The 18,772-nt window shown below is 35.8% G+C and overlaps 1 protein-coding gene across 1 annotated transcript; it reads right to left on the bottom strand.

The window, feature by feature from the left end:
* Nucleotides 1-1,208: 1,208 nt before the first annotated feature.
* On the bottom strand, nt 1,209-18,451 carry LOC124996464 (tumor necrosis factor receptor superfamily member 5-like). The gene is made up of 9 exons (XM_047569503.1): nt 18,404-18,451; nt 16,955-17,018; nt 16,428-16,521; nt 16,048-16,173; nt 15,648-15,803; nt 2,995-3,082; nt 2,312-2,903; nt 2,158-2,217; nt 1,209-2,047 (listed from the first exon to the last, which is right to left on the bottom strand). Exons 2-9 carry the CDS (start codon nt 17,012-17,014, stop codon nt 2,042-2,044), a joined length of 1,182 nt encoding a protein of 393 aa, XP_047425459.1. The 5' UTR covers nt 17,015-17,018; nt 18,404-18,451; the 3' UTR covers nt 1,209-2,041.
* Between the last annotated feature and the right edge of the window lie 321 nt (nt 18,452-18,772).

The following is an 18,772-nucleotide window of genomic DNA, read 5'->3' as shown; positions in this document are numbered from 1 at the left end:
AACTTTGTAGGGAAAACACATACAAAACATGCAGCACATAAAATAATATTAAATATATTTGTAGAATTCATTGTAGTTAGAAAAGAAAGAACCCACCTGAGGCTCTGAGTGAATTCAGATCCTGGCTGCACCTGTATCATATAGCATAGCATATTTACTCTGAACCAACAAAAACATGATGTTATTGTATATGAAAATAGGTAGAGTAGGTGACATGACAAATGTTTCACTAGTTAGAGATGGATACAGTCGTTCTGTCTGTGCCATCCTGTATAAAATACTCCAGTCAGTTCAGTTAATTTCAATTTTATTTGCATAGCATCAATAACAATATAAGTTCTCTCAAGACACTTCACAAAAACCGTCCTGAAACCTCCAGAGCAGCCTGGAGGAGAAACTCCCTTTCAGTGTCAGTGTCAAACCAGTCACACTCATGCTTATTTCATGATGTCAGCTGTAACCTACATCTGTGTTATGAATACATGATTTATAAAGTTTCATAGATTAAACTTCTAAACACGAGTTAGCTCTAATTAGCTAGCCACGACTGAACAGATTATTACAGGACAGTAACTACTGAATCAACAACCAACAGAGATGTTCAATCTTCCTTGTGAAAACTTATTCCTCGTGTCCTGTTTTGTTTGGTCCGCTGACTTTACAGGAGAAGCTTAAAAGTCCAGTTGAGGCTCAGAGTTGAGCAGACGGCCGACATGGACATGAAAACTCCTCCTCAGTTTCTGAGTTTTGTCCTCGGAGTCTGAGGAGAGAGTGTCTGGGCTGTTTATTGTCTCGGTGCTCTTGCTGGACTGAATTAGCCTCATTTTTACTTTTTGGAACTTGAAGTTCTCACTGCTTGTTGAGCCAAGATGTCTACCTGCTCATTCCCCTCTACGCCGACATAAGGAGGGACCCAGAGGAAGCTAGTAGATGGTCTCTTTCCTCCCATGCTATATAACGTGTGAAATACTTAATTCATCAGATCCGTTCTGCTGGCAAGCTCCAAGAAACTGGTGTTTGTTATCTCACTCCCACCATCCAATCCAATCCTAATATTATCAGTTCTGTGTGGAATAAAAAGACAAATGATCAGAAACCTTTGTCTTCATGTATATTTATTTATCTGGGATAAAAAACGCTGCACCTGCACACCCTGTGTACGGATCTTTGGAGAAAATGATGTCATGATACAGTATTTTTGAACAATATCAAATCAAATCAAACTTTATTTATATAGCACTTTTCATACATAAAGAAATGCAACACAAACAGGCCTGGGCCTTAATAAAATGAGAGCTCACCGTGGGTTTTTGTTCTAACCTTGAGACCAGTTAAAAGCCCAGTACTGGAGGATACAGTGATGTGATTGGAGTTGGAGTTTTAGAGACAGTGCTTTAATTCACTTTGCTTGACTTCTAGAGTTTTGCTTTATATTCATTAATGTGATTAAAAACGTTGCTAGCTATAACATCTGTTCTTCTCTTCCTGATTCCTATTAACCCATATTCATACACTTTTCAGCCCATGTACTCTGAGCTCTCTGGACAGACAGAAGATGTTAACACTTGCACAAGATTAGATGTTTACATTTACATTTTATAGTTTTAAATATGTGCAAATATATATTTCATGTATTATTATTATTATTTTTAAAACTATTAATAATTTAGTGATAAAACTCATGTTAAAGCTTAACTTTGCTAAGGGATACGGGTAGAATCAGGACAGCCATGCACTGTCTATTAAGTCAATCAAGAGAGCAGCAATTAAAACAAGCATATGTGGTGTGCAAAGGCATCAGTACAGTTCATCTATTAATATGGCATCAGTCACCATTCATACATAACACATGCAAAACTTCTAAAACGTCTACAGTATATGTCACTGTCAGCAGGCTGTTCTGAGCCAGAAATTGTTCTTATTGATTTGTCTTTTCTGTTCTCTGTGAAGACAGCATCCAAACGAATAATAACTGGATTCTGGAGCAAATGTAGTCCACAGAAAACAGATTTCATCTGAGAGTTTAGACTGGTTACACAGGTTAGCCCTGAGGAGAGAAACACACTGACTTTAAACACAAACATTTGTAGAGACATCACACAACCAGAAGATCCTCAGTGAATAAATATTTAATTAAAGAGCACACAGTTGTCTTACCTCCTCCTGCTCTGACAATGACATCAATTCTTCCACTGATTGTTGTGTACGTAGAGGTGTCTTTTTAGAAGAATTGAAGAAAAAAAATAACACATAATTTAATTTCTTAAATAAACCAAGTGCTGTGATCTGTAACAGTGAGAAATAAACATACCTCTCTGGAGTTGTCTGCATGATTGTTTTTGTCTGTGCCCACAGTAACTCCAACATCTGAAATTTCTATGTCATCCATTACTACATGATTTGAAGTTTGTTTGCCCGCAATAACTCCAACATTTGAAGTTTGTTTGCCCGCAATAACTCCATCATTTGAAGTTTGTTCGCTCACAGTAACTTTAACATTTGAAATTTTTATGCCTTCCATTTTTACATGATTTGAAGTTTGTTCACCCGCAATAACTCCAACATTTGAAGTTTGTTCGCCCGCAATAACTCCAACATTTGAAGTTTGTTCGCCCGCAATAACTCCAACATTTGAATTTTTTTTGCCCACAGTAACTTTAACGTCTGAAATTTCTACGTCTTCCATTACTACACCATTTGAAGTTTTTTTGACCACAACAACTCCAACATTTGAAGTTTGTTTGCCCACAGTAACTTTAACATTTGAAATTTTTATGCCTACAAAAGCTCCAACACCTGTTTGTCCGCCTACAAGAATTCCAACATTTGAAGTTTGTTCCCCACAAACAGAATCAGCTGACTTAGTTCCTGCTGTTATCAGCTGAAGGTTCATTGATTCACATCTGGAACAATAAAGAGACATTTAATAGAGAATATTACTGATGTAATAAGACATCAAACATGTCTCCATGTGTGATGTGAGGATTTACTTACTGTGTGTGTTGTTGACAAGATGTTAATGTTCCATCTGAAAATGTTCCATCACTGCAGTCAGAGCACACAGTGTCTGAGGAGGATGTACCTGCACACACAACATTATATGGAAGATGAAACTAGTTCAGTCTAAAGTATGAAGAGATGAATTCATGAGGAAATAATGTGTTGGAATGAGGTTTATTAATCTATGAAGAAACATAGAAACATGGCCTAGATTGGTTTTGTATAACATGTCATATTTAACCTTCATTAAAATGATAAACATTTCTTTGCAAATTAAATTTGCAAATATACCAACATTAAAATGTTGGTATATTGTAAGATGATATACATCATATATAGACAATCAAATACAGGAAATATTCAGGTGACACCATTAGGCTTTACTTTACTTAAGATTTATTAAAATGTTTAACTGTTCTAGTCTGAGCAGTTTCTGCTTCTTCAAAGTATCATAATAAATATTAAAGGACAACTGAGCAACATCATGTTGATGGTTTGTTAAAACTGTTGAAGAGTGTAAGATTAGTTTCCTTTCATCGTGTCTAAGTCAGTCCATCACTCTGCACGACATCAGTAAATGTGGATAAACAGACTCTGTTAGACTTTTATTGCTCTTTGCTTCCATCTACTGGTCAGAAATCACCATGTCCAAGAATGGTGCAGGCTTACAACTGGCCAACTGATCTAGTCTGCTTCTGCTTCCTCAAAGTATCAAAGTGTGATTGATAAATATTCAATGTTGAAGGAAAACTGAGCAAAGTCCAGCTGATTGAAACTACAAAGAGCTTTAGAACACTTTGGTGCTCTTTGTGGAGCTTTAATGAGTAAACTGTCAGAAAGATCAGTTTCCTTAAACTTTGTGCTCATTTAAACTAGAAAACCAACCTTTTTTCTTGATGTATTGTCCTGGATCACAGTCCTTGTGTTTCTGTGCTGCTACACATTGGTCCTTTATTAAGTCAGTACAGAAGAATCCTTCAAGTGGTTCACAAACTGTGTCTGATGTTGTTGTACATGACCTCTTTACCTTCAGACCAGAACCTATCAACACATATGGAAGTTACAAAACATGCAGAAACAAAACTCCTATTCTGTTTAATATGTTTCTGATTTAAAGATACCTTCAGTGGTTAGAACAACTTTACAAAATGTGACACAATAGTCTCTTCAGTTCATGAATTCATAGGAAACATCTGATTTGATTTAAAATTCACCAGTTGATGTTGTTGTTGAAAAATATTAAAAACATTTGTACTGATAAATAAATAACATAAATGTACCTGCATCACAGTTGGTGCATGGGAAACAAAGTGTACGTTTAGTAGCTTTATCCATATAAGTTCCACTCATGTAGGGCAGACATGATGTATCACTGAACTCTGTACAATCTGTTTCCATTCTGTTTCCTGTTGAAAAGAAAACCAGAGATTATAGTTCAAGAAATCTTGTTAAAATACCATCATCATAGTAAGGAGCATGTTGCTAAGTAAAGATTCATACACTGTTTCTTCTTAAACAGGTATTATTATTACTACCATCAGATGAAGGTGAGTTTTAAATAAATATCGATTTTAGTTGTTCAGTAGCAGTTTTCACTTGTGATCATACATTAAACATCAGGAAACAATGAGGAAACTTTTAGTCTCCAGTTGGATCTTACCAGGTGGACACATTGGGCAGCATTCATTGTCTATCTGATACTCTTCAGGACGACATGTGAAGGTTTGACAGCACAAGACTTTAATCACAATTATCTGTGAAGAGAAATTAAAAGAAACAACGAAATAAAAACAGTCATCTTCCATGTTTCTTTATAATACAACATGTCTGGATCATAATAGGAGGCTTGTACAAGCAAATACTAATGGAATTCTTTATGAGAGGACAGTCTTTCCTTAACACAATGTAAAATTGTTGCTAATTTGTAGTGTGAGTTTTCTATATAACAACACACAGTGTTACTGAATGTACAGACTGGTTGAACTCTGCTCTATCTGATCAGAGGGTAACCAGAGAACATCCAGTTCACTTTGAGTTGTTGGATGTATGTGAGATGTAAACAGGACTTGAAGAACAACCCCACTTCTTCTATCCCACTAATAGAAAGAATCTCCCAGGATTAGGAGGATTAGAGGAGGAGCTTTATCATTTATTATCCTGTGATTTTCTGCTGTAAAGAATTTTACCAGAAAAGCTGAAGTTCTCAAAGATGTTCTTTGAGTCTTGTCATATAACAGGAACATTTTTCTGGAGCCAAAGACACATCAATGAGATTTGGGATGAGGTGATTTTGAAAATGAGAACAGCATCTGTAAGAAAAAATAAATGTTTACAAAAACTGCATTTTCCAGCAAGAACACTGGCTGTAGTTACAGTTGCATATATCAATAACAGTGTAAATTTCACTATACATTTGAGTTTCAATTCATAGATTTCACTAAAATGTTGGACACAACATTTTATTCAGTAGTTTTTCTGTATTTTTATTATTTTCTAGATCATAGATTAATATAGAAAACATCAAAACCATAGAGGAACAAAGAAGGAATTACATAACAAACAAGTATTAAGCAAACCTTAACATGTTTTATGTCTTATATTAAACCTTCGGCTTTTTTGAAGACACCTTGGCTAATTTATGTTATTCTCTCAATCGCCTGCTCAATGTCAGGCTTCAGGTTTTTGCTCATTTCTTTATTCTATGATTTTTCTTTTCTTTGTATTTTACCTCTAATCTAAGCAAACTGTACGCAGCTTCAAATCGAGTTAAGAGTTCATTCTAATTAAAAGTCATGTGCAGTTTGTCATTGCAGAAGAATAAAAAGCCTGCTCCTTCGGTCCCTACAGTACTCCTCACTACCTTCTAGTTCATGGTCATATCTGCTTTATGCTAAATGCAAAATAAATCAAAATGTAATCCTAAAGTAAGAGGAAATAGCTGGCTTCCCCATGCACCACAAACCACAAAAAATGAATTAAGTTAACCAGTAAACAGTTTTCTTGGTTTGAGTTTAAACGGTCGCGATTTGTCATTGTTTCTCATAGCGACTTTCCTTCTTAAACTGGTTGCAGTTTTGTTCTAAATATAAACAAATAAAACGACGTTTGTTTGAGAGCTGATACCTCCTACTGTACAAAGTGGAGGTGTGTTTCGTTTTAGCGGTGGTTGTTTATATTACAGTAACTTTAAGGTGTACTCTTTTGTTCGACAACACAACGTTGTCACGACATACTAAAAGTAGACTGTAATGTTTACAGTTAGTTTCTAGTTAAGGTGGTGAATTGTCAAGCTAAAGTTCACTTAAAACATACGATGGTGTGTCAGATTTAATACAGGTGTCTCCTACGTGCAACTTACCGACAACGACAGGTCAAAATGCAACAAAATAATCTTCAGATTTAAAAGTCCGTTTCCTTCATATGGTACCACAATTACTGTCTTGAGTTTATGTGTGTTATTATAATTTGAAGAAAACTGACAAAGTCACCCTACCTAAAACTGTCCTGAGAGTTCAATTCCCCTTCCTTCTGGAGGATCAGTTCCGGGATTTCTAAGCAATGGTGGTAACGATACAGGTGAGGTGGAAGGCGGGGATGCCCCGCCCTTAACATCAGGTGAACGCTCTCCGATTGGCTCTCCTAGTTTTCCGCTGTGATTGGCCGCTGTCACTCCATCAGTTTGTACTCTAGAGGTGGGAGCATATTCTTCAGTTGTCTCATGGGAAGAGCTCAAGGGTTTCACAGCCTTTTTTCTGCACGTTAAATAAAAGTAGATAAAATCATTGTCTGTCTACAGAACCTTTTGATTTTTTAATTTCTAAACTATTTTGAAGCAAGAACACTAGTTAAACATTTTATTTAATTTTTAATTTAATTAATTAATTTATTTATTTTGACACACCTGCTCCTTCAGTGACATATTAGACCTTTACCACATGCAGACAAATGCTTCACAGTCGGATGAGAGATACCATCGGACCAGCGATGAAATAAATGGCTAGAATGGAATAAATGGAGATTCAGAAAAAATAAGAAAGAAAAATAAATAAAAAACAGGCCAAGACACACTGAAGATATTAACTGAATGGGTTTTGGATGTTCACATTTGATATTGTATTTATTATTTATCTTTGCTTATTTCTTAATTCCTTATTTGTTTTTGTTTTTTTTACATTTTTTGTATTGTACCACTTCTCTAAAGCCTGTTGTATGCTGCCTCAAATAGAATTAAGAGTTAATTCTAACTAAAGTTTATCATTGCAGATAAAAAGAAATAAAAAAGCCTCCTGTTCACTAAGGCTGGGGGATACTGGCAATTTTGGTATCGATCAGATACCAACTAAATATCATCATTATTGAAGAACTCCGTAATTTTACCTTTAGTTGCTTCATTATAATTATGATAAAGTTCAGGACAAACATTTGGGCAAATAAACTAATTACAGTACAAATGTATTTAACAGAATACAACTTTAATAAGTCCACTTTTACTACACAGTTGTTTTAGAAAAAAAAATCATTAGTGCAAGAAAAAGGAACAATGTAACAAAAATATAAATATGACAATGTCAACAACACAACAACAATGGAAAATAAAGTCTGTAACACATTTGAGCAAAACAAGTAAACAAAAGCAACAATGTAATAATAAATATAATATAATATCAGACTCTGTCCATATCCACCTTTTACTACATTTATGGATGGAGAAGCTCCTGCTTCGCACAGACTGAACTCTGTGACGAGTCATTTTCTGGACGTATAAATGAGAAGCTGTAACAAAAGTATCGATCTCACAACGCTAGTATCGATCAGACACCGATAATGGCCTTGGTATCGATACTTTGGTAGATTGCAGAGATGGGGACTCGAGTCATTGTGACTTGGACTCGAGTTGCTGTTTTGATGACTTTTGACTTGAATTGACAAAAAATGAAAGACTTGAGACTCGACTTGGACTTGGAAGTTAAAGACTCTGGACTTGACTTGACTTGAGACACAATGACTTGAATGACTTGACTGTTGTTGATTTTGTGCTTTCAGTTTTAATACAAATATAAAATTAATATTAAACATTACCCGGTATGAGCTGAGAGTGGCGGGGTCATGCACCCTCTGATATCAGATCAGTATCACCGTGTCTGCCGGAGAGGTACCAAAGGTCGTCCAATATGGTTTTCTTTATTACTACCATGAAGCGAAACAACAGACAGTGGAGTGCAAGACATGTGGCACAAAAATATCAGACAGTCAGACGACAACTGTAGAATAATCTTAAAGCCTGTGATGTGCTAAAAAGAAGATAAATGAATAAGATGCACGCTGAATGACTTTGACGTCATGTTTGATTATAAGGTTGTATTGATTATCCTGATATATCGAATAATAATACCTTTAGTTTGATCATGTTTGATTATAATAATATGATAGATTTACAATGACGAGCATGACCATAGTGTTATAAGTTTGATTACAACATGATGTTTGATATGATGGGCCTTCACCATATGCTACTGAACACAGAGGGGGAGCACTGGAACCAAAAGTATATCTACTGTATTCCTCACAAGAGCAGGTGTGTATGTAGAAGATAGTCGTGCTTATCGCACTTTAGCTTGTTTGCAATAAACTTGATTATTAAATTGAGCTACAGAGTGGACTGGAAGATGAAGGTGTGAAATGAACGGGTGTAACTTTGTGAAACTGGGAACCTAGGGAATTTCCAAAGCTACTGACGTAAATGCAGGTGTTTGAACCTGAGGAAAAAAAATAGAAAAGGTATTTGGAGTAGCTCACGATGCTCCAGAGCCATGTGGCTCATCTGGCATCCCTGGCCATGTGGCTCATCAACAATTTCTAAGGGAATGATTGGTTAAAATAAGGGGCTGGTGAGGGTGTGCCCCATGTAGGGGATGGACAAGGGTGTGACATGTGACTTCCCAAAAAAAAAAGATGAGGACAGTAGCCTTCGCACCTCAGAGCGGGGTCGTGGTGACCATTTTTTGTCCTGTGATGCTGCTCTAATTTTTTGCCGGCAATAAAGATCACTCTGATGCTCTGGACTTTGACTCCTGATGATTTTTTGAGACTCCAAAGAGAAGTTATCTTCAAGCTGAATTGAACATCTTTCAAAGACTAAGTTTTACAAGGGTCTCCTATTTCGGAATAATTTTACACAACACAACGTCAAACTTTGTCCGTCACCTGAAGAGTCATTCTGCACAGCAAGTACTTGTAAACTAGCAAATATTATCATGTTAGTCAGTAGTAGCTAACGTTAGCTTGACATGATACGGTGGTAATGACGGTGCGACCCGTTCATCATGTTTTAAAAACTAGCAGCAGCGAGGTAAATGGGCTAAATGACATGCCAGCCAACTCAGAATCATTACGTTTTTAATTAATTCATTATTAATTAATGATACATGTTTGTAGAACAATAAACGATTGTTGTACAGCCATGTTGTACAGTAGCCACGTTCAGCTCCTCAGACTCAGGCTGCAGCAGGCTGATCTCACTGCAAACGTCAGTCATCCTCATGGCGCTTAACTCTTGAAACTGGAGGCAGACAACTGCCCAGATTTGATCGAGAAATACTGGCTACTCCAGTCTGATTGTACTTATAATATCAGGCAAACTCTGCATTGACTGTGAGACTCACAGGCTTTCTAGCCAAAATTTGGTTAAAACTGAGTAACCTAAGTAAATAAGATTTTAAAGTTGACTGAATACTGTTTGAGATGGACTAAATAAATAACTGGTTTAAAAATGGAGTAGTTACAAGCTAAAAACACAGCTAATATTGCTTAAAAACAGATTATGAGATAAATAGAGCAACTTAAGTATATATAATTTAAAATAGAATAAATATATGTTAAAACAGTACATGAAATGAATAGGATTTTAAAATGAAGTAACTTTTAGTTAAAAACAGCATATGAAGTTGATTTGGGTTAACAGCTGAGCAAATGAGGTAAAAAGCTTTAAAGCAATAAATATGATTAGAAAACTGAATTAATTAAGTAAATATGATTTAATATGGAGCAAGCTATTTTTTTACCCATACATTATGTTGTATGTTGCATGTCTATCTGTCCATATAATACTTAGATCCCATTCTTGTTTTTGCTTCTGTGTCACAGATATGCAGAGTATGAAAAGGTGAAAAGGTATCAGTAATCACAATGCAAATCAAGTTGGATAAATTGGCCAGTGAAGTTAAGTTAAAGTTACTAATATCTTGTCTTTTCATTTTATTAAGATCAGATTGTGCAGGTTAAATAAGGTGACTTGACTTGGCTTGCCCAAGAAAAAATGACTTGGGACTTACTTGAGACTTTAGACATATGTGACTTGGTCCCATGTCTGGTAGATTATTAACGCCCAGGACTACTGTTGACTCAACAGGAACAGGAACCTTTTTAACGATGTTACTTATGTTACTTTTGAAAGTTATCGTGGTTTTGTTACAAATCGATTATATTAAATGATGTTTGTCTGTGCGCTCAACTTCTTTCTGTTTTAGTTTGTATTTTCGCACCTTGGTGTAACATCAGGCAGGTCCGTCCTTTACTTGTGTTGCAGTCCTAAGTTCAACACAAAGGTGTGGCAGTGTGAACGTTGATACAGGCCATAATGCTGTAAAACAGAGTTACAGTGTTTAGAGCAAAGGTGTCACAGGTGACACAGATCACATAAAAAAGTTGAATCCTCGATGATGAGTTACAACAAGTTCAAGTATCCACTGACGACAACTTACTGACGATGTAGGAACCACATTCCAACAAAAAAAAAGAAGAAGAAACCAAGTAATCGTCGCTAAACCAACGAACACAACCAGAAAAATGCATAAGGACTGCGGTTATGGGACTTCTTGACTCAGCCCATAAAGTTTATATTCTTACCTTCAATCACAGGTCAAAGAGCACTGCTATGGTTAAAGTATTAACAGAAATATACCTGTATCACAGTTGGTGCATGGGAAACACTGTGTATAGAGCACAAATTCTGACAAAATGAAAAATAAATAAATACCTGACATAAATAATTAAATTAATTAATTAATCATTAATAAATAAATACCTAAATATATGAATGTTAAGAACTAGTACTTTCCTGCTTTGCACACAGACAGTAGGTATAACAGCAATAGAATATGTTGAATCCGTGTTCAGGTACATGATGTTTGTCGTGTATCACATAACACACACACAAACACACACACACACACACAAACACACACACACACACACACACACACACACACACACACACACACACAAAGAAACAGTGCTGTTCTGTTCTTTTACTAAATTAAAAATAGATGAAATTATTTCTGATTATTTCTCTGAATATAATTGTATAAACTTTATTTCATATAAACCATATAAACACAGATGCTGTTATTACTATAACATAGTGTTATAGTTATTCATAGTTATAGTTATTCATACCAATATAGGGCCTACAATACATACAATAATATATAATGCACATATAGACTTGCAATGATATCTGTAACAAACTGAAGAAATATATATATATATATTAATATGTGATATCTATATTCTATCTACAGCCTGTCTTTCTTGTTTTATCTTAACTACTCAGTCTAACCTAATCATCTGATCTAACCTGTCTTATCTATTCCTTGGTGAAAGGGTTTCAGCCCATTGAACCACAGTTTTAAATAACATATTTCTTGTTCTGCCACTCTGTAATGTCAGAGACGTGGGTCTGGTGATGTGGTGAAGCCTTTAAGGAACGTGGACATAACCAATGACAACAACTTTGAATGATGGTTATCAATGGAACGGTGTCTCCTCATCGTGTTCCCTGAGCAAGAAAACATCCTCGGTGCCTCAGAGCTGAAATGTTGTCAGAGGACAGAGGACATGTCCACTGCAGACAGGGACACAGTGTTGTCCTGTACCACCACGTGGTCTGACTGATACTTAACCATCGTTCAACTGGTGCAGATGGATTATTCTTCCATTACCTTTGTAGGGAAAACACATACAAAACATGCAGCACATAAAATAATATTAAATATATTTGTAGAATTCATTGTAATTAGAAAAGAAAGAACCCACCTGAGGCTCTGAGTGAATTCAGATCCTGGCTGCACCTGTATCATATAGCATAGCATATTTACTCTGAACCAACAAAAACATGATGTTATTGTATATGAAAGTAGGTAGAGTAGGTGACATGACAAATGTTTCACTAGTTAGAGATGGATACAGTCGTTCTGTCTGTGCCATCCTGTATAAAATACTCCAGTCAGTTCAGTTAATTTCAATTTTATTTGCATAGCATCAATAACAATATAAGTTCTCTCAAGACACTTCACAAAAACCGTCCTGAAACCTCCAGAGCAGCCTGGAGGAGAAACTCCCTTTCAGTGTCAGTGTCATACCAGTCACACTCATGCTTATTTCATGATGTCAGCTGTAACCTACATCTGTGTTATGAATACATGATTTATAAAGTTTCATAGATTAAACTTCTAAACACGAGTTAGCTCTAATTAGCTAGTCACGACTGAACAGATTATTACAGGACAGTAACTAACGAATCAAACAACCAATAGAGATGTTCAATCTTCCTTGTGAAAACTTATTCCTCGCGTCCTGTTTTGTTTGGTCCGCTGACTTTACAGGAGAAGCTTAAAAGTCCAGTTGAGGCTCAGAGTTGAGCAGACGGCCGACATGGAGATGAAAACTCCTCTTCAGTCTCTGAGTTTTGTCCTCAGAGTCTGAGGAGAGAGTGTCTGGGCTGTTTATTGTCTCGGTGCTCTTGCTGGACTGAATGTGGTTTAGCCTCATTTTTACTTTTTGGAACTTGAAGTTCTCACTGCTTGTTGAGCCAAGATGTCTACCTGCTCATTCCCCTCTACGCCGACATAAGGAGGGACCCAGAGGAAGCTAGTAGATGGTCTCTTTCCTCCCATGCTATATAACGTGTGAAATACTTAATTCATCAGATCTGTTCTGCTGGCAAGCTCCAAGAAACTGGTGTTTGTTATCTCACTCCCACCATCCACTCCAATCCTAATATTATCAGTTCTGTGTGGAATAAAAAGACAAATGATCAGAAACCTTTGTCTTCATGTATATTTATTTATCTGGGATAAAAACCGCTGCACCTGCACACCCTGTGTACGGATCTTTGGAGAAAATGATGTCATGATACAGTATTTTTGAACAATATCAAATCAAATCAAACTTTATTTATATAGCACTTTTCATACATAAAGAAATGCAACACAAACAGGCCTGGGCCTTAATAAAATGAGAGCTCACCGTGGGTTTTTGTTCTAATCTTGAGACCAGTTAAAAGCCCAGTACTGGAGGATACAGTGATGTGATTGGAGTTGGAGTTTTAGAGACAGTGCTTTAATTCACTTTGCTTGACTTCTAGAGTTTTACTTTATATTCATTAATGTGATTAAAAACGTTGCTAGCTATAACATCTGTTCTTCTCTTCCTGATTCCTATTAACCCATATTTATACACTTTTTTATACACACTTCAGACAGAAGATGTTAACACTTGCACAAGATTAGATGTTTACATTTACATTTTATAGTTTTAAATATGTGCAAATATATATTTCATGTATTATTATTATTATTTTTAAAACTATTAATAATTTAGTGATAAAACTCATGTTAAAGCTTAACTTTGCTAAGGGATACGGGTAGAACCAGGACAGCCACGCACTGTCTATTAAGTCAATCAAGAGAGCAGCAATTAAAACAAGCATATGTGGTGTGCAAAGGCATCAGTACAGTTCATCTATTAATATGGCATCAGTCACCATTCATACATAACACAGCAAAACTTCCAAAACGTCTACAGTATATGTCACTGTCAGCAGGCTGTTCTGAGCCAGAAATTGTTCTTATTGATTTGTCTTTTCTGTTCTCTGTGAAGACAGCATCCAAATGAATAATAACTGGATTCTGGAGCAAATGTAGTCCACAGAAAACAGATTTCATCTGAGAGTTTAGACTGGTTACACAGGTTAGCCCTGAGGAGAGAAACACACTGATTTAAACACAAACATTTGTAGAGACATCACACAACCAGAAGATCCTCAGTGAATAAATATTTAATTAAAGAGCACACAGTTGTCTTACCTCCTCCTGCTGTGACAATGACATCGATTCTTCCACTTATTGTCGTGTAGGTAGAGGTGTCTTTTTAGAAGAATTGAAGAAAAAAAATAACACATAATTTAATTTCTTAAATAAACCAAGTGCTGTGATCTGTAACAGTGAGAAATAAACATACCTTTCTGGAGTTGTCTGCATGATTGTTTTTGTCTGTGCCCACAGTAATTTCAACATCTGACATTTCGATGCCTTCCATTTCTACATGATCTGAAATCATTCTCCCCACAACACCTCCAATATATGAAGTTTTTTTGTCCACAGTAGCTTCAGCACTTGAAGAAATTTCCCCCGCAATACCTCCAACACGTACATTTTTTGTGCCCACAGTAATTTTAAGATTTGAAACTTTTATGTTTTGCATTTTTGCACGATTTGAAGTTTGTTTGCCCACATTAACTCCAACTTTTGAAGTTTTACCCCCACAAACAGAATCAGTTGACTTAGTTCCTGCTGTTTTCAGCTGAAGGTTCTTTGATTCACATCTGGAACAATAAAGAGACATTTTATAGAGAATATTACTGATGTAATAAGACATCAAACATGTCTCCATGTGTGATGTGAGGATTTACTTACTGTGTGTGTTGGAGACAAGATGTTAATGTTCCATCTGAAAATGTTCCATCTCTGCAGTCAGAGCACACAGTGTCTGAGGAGGATGTACCTGCACACACAACATTATATGGAAGATGAAACTAGTTCAGTCTAAAGTATGAACAGATGAATTCATGAGGAAATAATGTGTTGGAATGAGGTTTATTAATCTATGAAGAAACATAGAAACATGACCTAGATTGGTTTTGTATAACATGTCATGTTTAACCTTCATTATAATGATAAACATTTCTTTGCAAATTAATGTTTTAATCAATTTTAATTCATTAAAATGTTGGTATATTGTAAGGTGATATACATCATATATAGACAATCAAATACAGGAAATATTCAGGTGACACCATTAGGCTTTACTTTACTTAAGATTTATTAAAATGTTTAACTGTTCTAGTCTGAGCAGTTTCTGCTTCCTCAAAGTATCATAATAAATATTAAAGGACAACTGAGCAACATCATGTTGATGGTTTGTTAAAACTGTTGAAGAGTGTAAGATTAGTTTCCTTTCATCGTGTCTAAGTCAGTCCATCACTCTGCACGACATCAGTAAATGTGGATAAACAGACTCTGTTAGACTTTTATTGCTCTTTGCTTCCATCTACTGGTCAGAAATCACCGTGTACAAGAATGGTGCAGACTTACAACTGGCCAACTGATCTAGTCTGCTTCTGCTTCCTCAAAGTATCAAAGTGTAACTGATAAATATTCAATGTTGAAGGAAAACTGAGCAAAGTCCAGCTGATTGAAACTACAAAGAGCTTTAGAACACTTTGGTGCTCTTTGTGGAGCTTTAATGAGTAAACTGGCAGAAATATCAGTTTCCTTAAACTTTGTACAGGTTTAAACCAGAAAACCAACCTTTTTCCTTGATGTATTGTCCTGGATCACAGTCCTTGTGTTTCTGTGCTGCTGCACAGTGGTCCTTTATTAAGTCAATACAGAAGAATCCTTCAAGTGGTTCACAAACTGTATCTGATGTTGTTGTACATGACCTCTTTACCTTCAGACCAGAACCTATCAACACATATGGAAGTTACAAAACATGCAGAAACAAAACTCCTATTCTGTTTAATCTGTTTCTGATTTAAAGATACCTTCAGTGGTTAGAACAACTTTACAAAATGTGACACAATAGTCTCTTCAGTTCATGAATTCATAGGAAACATCTGATTTGAATTAAAACTCACCAGTTGATGTTGTTGTTGAAAAATATTAAAAACATTTGTACTGATAAATAAATAATGTAACATAAATGTACCTGCATCACAGTTGGTGCATGGGAAACAAAGTGTACGTTTAGTAGCTTTATCCATATAAGTTCCACTCATGTAGGGCAGACATGATGTATCACTGAACTCTGTACAATCTGTTTCCATTCTGTTTCCTGTTGAAAAGAAAACCAGAAATTATAGTTCAAGAAATCTTGTTAAAACACAATCATCATAGTAAGGAGCATGTTGCTAAGTAAAGATTCATACACTGTTGCTTCTTAAACTGGTATTATTATTACTACCATCAGATGAAAGTGAGTTTTAAATAAATATCGACTGTAGTTGTTCAGTAGCAGTTTTCACTTGTGATCACACATTAAACATCAGGAAACAATGAGGAAACTTTTAGCCTCCAGTTGGATCTTACCAGGTGGACACATTGGGCAGCATTCATTCTCTATCTGATACTCTTCAGGACGACATGTGAAGGTTTGACAGCACAAGACTTTAATCACAATTATCTGTGAAGAGAAATTAAAAGAAACAACGAAATAAAAACAGTCATCTCCCATGTTTCTTTATAATACAAGATGTCTGGATCATAATAGGAGGCTTGTACAAGCAAATACTAATGGAATTCTTTATGAGAGGACAGTCTTTTCTTAACACAACGTTAAAATTGTTGCTAATTTGTAGTGTGAGTTTTCTATATAACAACACACAGTGTTACTGAATGTATAGACTGGTTGAACTCTGTTCTATCTGATCAGAGGGTAACCAGAGAACATCCAGTTCACTTTGAGTTGTTGGATGTATGTGAGATGTAAACAGGACTTGAAGAACAACCCCACTTCTTCTATCCCACTAACAGAAAGAATCTCCCAGGATTAGGAGGATTAGAGGAGGAGCTTTATCATTTATTATCCTGTGATTTTCTGCTGTAAAGAATTTTACCAGAAAAGCTGAAGTTCTCAAAGATGTTCTTCTTGAAGTCTTGACGTATAACAGGAACATTTTTCTGGAGCCAAAGACACATCAATGAGATTTGGGATGAGGTGAGTTTGAAAATGAGAACAGCATCTGTAAGAAAAAATAAATGTTTACAAAAACTGCATTTTCCAGCAAGAACACTGGCTGTAGTTACAGTTGCATATATCAATAACAGTGTAAATTTCACTATACATTTGAGTTTCAATTCATAGATTTCACTAAAACGTTGGACACAACATTTTATTCAGTAGTTTTTCTGTATTTTTTATTATTTTCTAGATCATAGATTAATATAGAAAACATCAAAACTATAGAGGAACAAAGAAGGAATTACATAACAAACAAGTATTAAGCAAACCTTAACATGTTTTATGTCTTATATTAAACCTTCGGCTTTTTGAAGACACCTTGGCTAATTTATGTTATTCTCTCAATCGCCTGCTCAATGTCAGGCTTCAGGTTTTGCTCATTTCTTTATTCTATGATTTTTCTTTTCTTTGTATTTTACCTCTAATCTAAGCAAACTGTACGCTGCTTCAAATCGAGTTAAGAGTTCATTCTAATTAAAAGTCATGTGCAGTTTGTCATTGCAGAAGAATAAAAAGCCTGCTCCTTCGGTCCCTACAGTACTCCTCACTACCTTCTAGTTCATGGTCATATCTGCTCTATGCTAAATGCAAAATAAATCACAATGTAACCCTAAAGTAAGAGGAAATAGCTGGCTTCCCCATGTACCACAAACCACAAAAAATGAATTAAGTTAACCAGTAAACAGTTTTCTTGGGTTTGCTTACAAAACATTTTGAAAGGCAGATAGATAGATGGGATGTCCATCACGTACACATACAGTACTATCAGCAATGGGGCAGCCATCTTCATTAAAAAACTATCAAACAAACAAAAGACAGATAAATAAGATATGGTTTGAGTTTAAACGGTCGCGACTTGTCATTGTTTCTCATAGCGACTTTCCTTCTTAAACTGGTTGCAGTTTTGTTCTAAATATAAACAAATAAAACGACGTTTGTTTGAGAGCTGATACCTCCTACTGTACAAAGTGGAGGTGTGTTTCGTTTTAGCGGTGGTTGTTTATATTACAGTAACTTTAAGGTGTACTCTTTTGTTCGACAACACAACGTTGTCACGACATACTAAAAGTAGACTGTAATGTTTACAGTTAGTTTCTAGTTAAGGTGGTGAATTGTCAAGCTAAAGTTCACTTAAAACATACGATGGTGTGTCAGAATTAATACAGGTGTCTCCTACGTGCAACTTACCGACAACGACAGGCCAAAGTGCAACAAAATAATCTTCAGATTTAAACAATCCGTTTCCTTCATATGGTACCACAATTACTGTCGTGACTTTATGTGTGTTACTATAATTTGAAGAAAACTGACAAAATCCCCCTACCTAAAACTGTCCTGAGAGTTCAATTCCCCTTCCTTCTGGAGGATCTGTTCCGGGACTTCTAAGCAATGGTGGTAACGATACAGGTGAGGTGGAAGGCGGGGATGCCCCGCCTCTAACATCAGGTGAACGCTCTCCGATTGGCTCTCCTAGTTTTCCGCTGTGATTGGCCGCTGTCACTCCATCAGCTTGTACTCTAGAGGTGGGAGCATATTCTTCAGTTGTCTCATGGGAAGAGCTCAAGGGTTTCACAGCCTTTTTTCTGCACGTTAAATAAAAGTAGATAAAATCATTGTCTGTCTACAGAACCTTTTGATTTTTTAATTTCTAAACTATTTTAAGGTAAAATTAATTGAAATGTTTTAGTGGTGT

The sequence above is a fragment of the Mugil cephalus genome, chromosome 1 (assembly GCF_022458985.1).
Source record: "Mugil cephalus isolate CIBA_MC_2020 chromosome 1, CIBA_Mcephalus_1.1, whole genome shotgun sequence".
NCBI lineage: Eukaryota > Metazoa > Chordata > Actinopteri > Mugiliformes > Mugilidae > Mugil > Mugil cephalus.
The sequence above is the reverse complement of the archived record's forward strand: the minus strand, read 5'-3'. Positions and strand labels throughout refer to the sequence as shown.